This window comes from Enhydra lutris, unplaced genomic scaffold, assembly GCF_002288905.1.
Source record: "Enhydra lutris kenyoni isolate GAN:26980312 unplaced genomic scaffold, ASM228890v2 scaffoldscaffold28, whole genome shotgun sequence".
NCBI lineage: Eukaryota > Metazoa > Chordata > Mammalia > Carnivora > Mustelidae > Enhydra > Enhydra lutris.
Genome location: NW_019154112.1, coordinates 22,835,251 through 22,841,250, shown reverse-complemented (window position 1 = coordinate 22,841,250; position 6,000 = coordinate 22,835,251). Strand labels below are relative to the sequence as shown.

General features: G+C 36.5%; 1 protein-coding gene across 1 annotated transcript in view; it reads left to right on the top strand.

Annotated features, from left to right (window-relative positions):
* The first annotated feature begins 777 nt into the window (after positions 1 to 777).
* Positions 778 to 6,000, top strand: part of LOC111152354 (tubulointerstitial nephritis antigen) — an 89,628-nt gene continuing 84,405 nt past the window's right edge. The window contains exon 1 of the mRNA XM_022510863.1: positions 778 to 1,289. Within this exon, the coding sequence (XP_022366571.1) occupies positions 935 to 1,289 (355 nt within the window). The 5' untranslated portion in view covers positions 778 to 934. The remainder of the gene's footprint in view (positions 1,290 to 6,000) is intronic.

The window sequence follows — 6,000 nt, the reverse complement described above, 5'->3', positions numbered from 1 at the left end:
CTATTAAGCCACCCAGCCACTCTTGCTGATTCATCATTCACTTGTTACGTCTCCTGAATCCAAAGGGAGTTACTGTAGTTAATGAATAAACACAGTATAACAAAACCCACTGTAAATGTACAGTTCTACTAAAGACATCTTGACCTTTGGGTTTCCTTCATGACTACCTCTTCCTGAAGTTTTCTAGCACAGAGATGGTCTTTCCTTGACTATAAAATGCCTTTTAGATACTGCAGGTTCCTACACTGGTGCCAAGAAGGGACTCAGGTGGAAGGAACTAAGGTCACCCTCAGGGAATTTCTAGCTGAATTAGGCTCAACTAAGCCTTGAAATCAAAATGCTTCTGGTAGGTAAATGGAGTACAGATGGGAAATCAAACCAGTGTGTGACTGGGCATGATTTAGAGCAACTGTTATTGATATGACAGATCCTAGCAGGTAACCCCATGAAAGCTTGGATTTTAGTTGCTGTGCAAGTAGGTGAAATGAATAATTGTGTTTTTGACTTTCCAATTTCCTACACCTTGCCAGTGGTTATTGCAGCCATAATTTGGGCCATGTGTATTCCAGAGAGGTTTCTGATTTAAGAATCTAGATTTTTTTTGAGGCAAGGTTTATTCAATGTATTTCATCAATGCTAAGATTTTATGTACTTATTTTTGTGGTGATGGATTTTTTTGCATGATATAAAATATTACATATTTTTAACTTTGAAGGAATGATAAGGGTCTATTTTTAACACATTATCTTGGGCAAACATTTAAATTTTTGATTAATGTTTAACTACAAGAAGTATACTCAGTTCAAGTAAAGGATCCACTTCAGGATTCAGGCTGGGTTGTCTTGATGATTAGAATTCCGGCTCCAAGGAGAAGCCCCAAAGCCAAGGGTATTGACTATAACAGAAAGTGGGAACCCTACCTGACATCTAGAGAATGTGGACTGGATATAAGATCTTAATCTTTTCCTATCTTACCACAGAAATTTGGATGAAGAAACAGTATTTATCTCAAAGAGAAGTGATCCCAGGACCTGCTTTCACTAGGAATCACACGATTTGGGAGGGTTCTCGATTCAAGAGAGCCATTTTCAAAGGACAATACTGTAGAAGTTTTGGTTGTTGTGAAGACAGAGATGATGGCTGTGCCACTCAGTTCTATGAGGCAAATGCAGTATGTTACTGCGATAAATTCTGTGAAAGGGAAAATTCTGATTGCTGTCCTGATTATAAGTCATTTTGCCTTGAAGAGAAAGAATGGCCTCCTCACACAAAGCCTTGGGATCCAGAAGGTAGGCTTTGGAAATGTGTTTGAACAAGTGCCTGGTTCATTACAGATCTGTCAAACTTTCTTTTCCTCTCCTCCCGTCTTACTTTCCTTCCTTTCTTAAGAGGAGGTGAAAAATGAATATTATGGTTAAACAAATGTCCTTGGATTGTTCAAGTGCTTTGCTTTAGATGCAAGATACCTGTATTGTATTAGAACTTTCAAGAAAGTTCTGGTGTGATGGTCATGAATTCTGGTCTGGATCCTTTTGGGAATACTGACTCAATATACATCAGAGTTACTTAACACTCTTTCTTTCTTAGTAAAATGTTTTGACAGCGGACTCTTAAGCTCTTTTGAGTGTAACCTGTTAGAGTATCTCATCAATCACAGGCCTGATCATCTGCAGACTCACCTAACATTTGGCTTATTATGTCATTTGACTAATGGACCTCCTGACATTAGAACCATTAATGCCATTAAAACCAGGCCACAAACAAAATAAAGGCAGCTAGCTACCTGCCTAAGTAATACCAAACAGATCTTTCGTATGTATTTTTGTTTTGTTTCACTTTTATCTGGGATTTTTTAAACCTTTGAAACTAAGGAAAACTTCCCATGGAGTAATTGTAAGAGTCAAAAATTGAGTGGTTAAGTACAAATAATTAATGAGGAGAATGATTGTATTTACCACATTGGTCTAATTATAGGAGAAAGGCTCTAGATTCTGAGCAATCAATACATCTAAGATTTGCAACAAACCACAAAGCAACACCCTTTTGCTATACTTAAATAAAACCCTATTTTTTTTTTGAATTACCTGTCACATCAAATCTCCTCAGCAGAAAATGCAGGTTTAATCAGAGCTCTATAAAACTACTAGAAATTTCAGGTGAAGATAATTAAAGGTCAACTAGGATTTGGCAACCTTATTTCAAAATCCAAATGTGATTGCCTTCATTCTCAATAATGTCATATTGCTTGTAAAATTGAGGGAATGCCTTTTAAAACATGTATATATTAGATTAAAATTTCCACAGAACTGTCATTTATCCCAGACCTTTACCTCTACCAATATACAGCTCAGAAAACATCAAACATTTATTTTATCCTAAAAAGGGGCAGATCCTTTACTAATAATGGAGAATGTAGTCATTCATGAAAAATTATTCACTGAATATCTTCACTATGCCAGGCACCGAACTTAGTGCTGGGGTACCAATGGGGAAGAAAAAGACAGGATCTTACTCTCTTTGAAGTGACAGTCAAGTTACCAGGGAGAGGGTAAGATATTTAACAAATTCATGGTGTAGTTGCAAATTGTGATAAATTCTCTGAAGGAAACACTTGGGGTGTTGTGAGAGTGTATCACAGTGTAACATTAATCTGTAAAATGTTATATTTTATAGGGGAGAGTCAGCAAGGGAAAATATTTAACAGAGGCTCTCGGAGTGAGGAGGAATGAATTGACCTGAAGAATTGATAGAAAGGTATAGATCTGAGAGAGAGGAGATTGGAATGTGGAACTGGAATGTGGCCGACATTTCTGGAGAGTAGGGTCTAGCGGAAGGCTTGGTAGGGGGGGACATGAAATGAGGTTTGAGAAGTGAGTAGAGGTCAGATTATGCCAGGATGTATAGGCTATATTAAGGATTTGGGCTTTTATTCTGTTATGAGGACTCATTGGCAGATGTTAAGTAGGTATACTGTTGGCTTCATGGGTGTTGAGTCTCAATATTACATATAAATTGTAGTGTTTTCGATGTGTACAATGTTTTTAAGTTTTTCTTATTTGAAACATATAGCTCATTTAGAAAAAAGTAATTGGTACTTTTTCAATGTCCATTTTTGCTTGAGCTAGAATTTTGCTCTGACTTTAAATTACGGTCATGTTTTAGGTAGAAATTATGTTCCAGGTATAGTTTTTATTCCATTCTTTATGAAGGGAAGCAATTAATCATTTTATTTAGTAGCAAAAAGTTCACATTAGACTATAATTGCTCTTATGAGGGTAATTTGTTTTCTTTTGTTTTATCTTGTGGAAGTAGCTGGTCAAAAGAAAATAGCACTACACAATATTAAAAATCATGCAAAATTAAAATAAAAACACAATGGTATATTATTTATACCAATTTTTGCAGTACTATGACTTTCCTCTGAGATGCTAAGTTGTTCACTCACTGATCTACTAAGCATTATTTTTCAGTTATCTAATTACGTGGTATTATCTAGTTCTTTATCCTACAACTGTCCCAAGAGTTCTTTTTAAATGAGTGACTTAACACTATGTACACCATCTTAAGGGTTATAAAAATAAATATGTACCTTTTCTATAAACTGGAAGTAGGACATACTGGTAAATAAGTTCCTTCTTTGTTTTTTTTCTTTTTTTTTTTTTTCTCCATCTCTGATGGTAACTTCTGGTACTTGGAGGATTTCAATGTCAGATACTGAAAGCAAGTGATAGAGTTCGAAAGAGAACCAGAATGGATTTTCCAGACAAATCTTTTGGTGTAGCAGATTTTAAGGGAAGAGTCTAGTATACCATCTGTTGTGAAGAGACATAAGTTAATTTAATTTATGCAGAACTTTTATGTTCACATTGGTAAAAAATGTGTGTAAGCCACTGACACATTTGAACTGGATAAGTGTTATTTAATCCTTCACAACCTCCTTAACCAACCACATTGTAATGAAGATAAGTCACAGTCCAAATTCTGCCATACACACTGATAGTTACAAAAATATATATTGCTAAGGCGACGTACACCAGTTCAACAACCTGTGTAAGCGTCATGAAGTCTCAAGTCCCTATCCTTTAGAGGTTCCCACATTTACCTTGCTTGAGTAATTTACTGGAGGCACATATGATAATAATGCAGAGGTAGGATTCTGTTACCCTTGCAGTGGGCATCAGGGAATGAGAATGCCTGCTAACCAGTGGCTGGGACACAGAACTTTTTAGAGATCAATTCTAGGGCATCAGGTCTATGGATAAAGGCTTTTGACCTTAAGAGAAACATAAACTGTTAGCTGTTAAGAGTGGGAGTGTGGGGCATGACTTTTAAATTGTTTAACTAATATATATAAGTTGAATACTATTAATTTAACCAATAAGAGTTGATTACATATATCCATTATGTTGATTAACAAGACACTAATTTTACCAATGAAAGCCCATTTCTGATATTCATTATACTGGTAGTCTAGTGTTCATCCAAAGATGGATAACGGAAGCACTTATAGCAGCTGCCTTGGAATCTGGACTTTCAGAATAACTGCTACTGACCACCCATGGGATGTGGATTCCTGATCTGAGCAAATAACTGTCTTCCTAAAGTGAAGTTTAGACCAGCATAGATACTATAAAGCATTATGATGAAGTATTAAAATAAATTAACAGGCATTGTATTACCATCCTTTTTAAAAAATCAATGGGCCAACTATTTCACTCTCCAGATACCTGATTTGCCTTGTGTTTTGATCTTGTGTTAATGTCTATTAATGTGTAAAACCCTATTAATTTCAACAGCCATTATCTTTTTTTTCCCAAGATGCTATATGAGTAACCATTTTGATTAACTCACTCTGAGGCATTTCATGTACATTTCACTGAGAAAATAAAACCATCAGGAATTCTTTCATCTCTATCATCATAATTTTCAACCTCCTTCCCTCTGGATTACTCTTAAACTCTAAACCTCTGAATCCAGTCCTCTCTTGTCTTTTTAATCTTCACCATTACAATTCTCTCTCTCTTTTTTCCCTTTCGTTCTCCTTCTCTCCTTTTCTTTTCCCACTCTTTCTTTCCTAAAGCTGCCTTTTCCCCCTTATTTCATGGATCAGTGATCAATTTACAAAATGTGTTTTTCTAGCTTCCAATTTGAAAAAGCCCTCCCTTGGCTCCATGTCCTTAACTAACATCTGTCTCATTTCCTTTTATTATTTTTTTCTTTGATGGAAAATAACTAAAAGAAATGTTTGCTTCCTGACTTCCAAGTGTCTCATCAACCAATTCCTACAGGATGCCATTCCTTGCTACTTCACTGAAATCCTTCTTAGCAGGGTCAGTGACTTTCCTATCACCAAAGGCAACATTCAGATGTCTTTCTCCCAGGGGTACAGAACTGTGAATCATCAGGCTTACACATTTCATAGCACTCACCATAGCATATACCCTCCCCAATGTCCATAACCCAACCACACTCTCCCTACCCCCTCCACCCCCTAGCAAAACTCAATTTGTTTTGTGAGATTAAGAGTCTCTTATGGTTTGTCTCCCTCCTGATCCTATCTTGTTCCATTTTTTCCTTCCCTACCCCCCAACCCCCTGATCTGCCACTCAAATTCCTCATATCAGAGAGATCATATGATAATTATCTTTCTCTGATTAACTTATTTTGCTCAGCATAATACCCTCTAGTTCCATCCACGTTGCAAATGGCAAGATTTCATTTCTTTTGATGGCTGCATAGTATTCCATTGTGTATATATACCACATCTTATCTATCCATTCATCTGTTGATGTACATCTAGGTTCTTTCCATAGTTTGGCTATTGTGGACATTGCTGCTATAAACATTTGGGTGCTGTGCCCCTTCAGATCACTACATTTGTATCTTTAGGGTAAATACCCTGTAGTGTGATTGCTGGGTCATAGTGTAGCTCTGTTTTCAACTTTTTGAGGAACCTCCATGCTGTTTTCTGGAGTGGCTGCATCAACTTGCATTCCCACC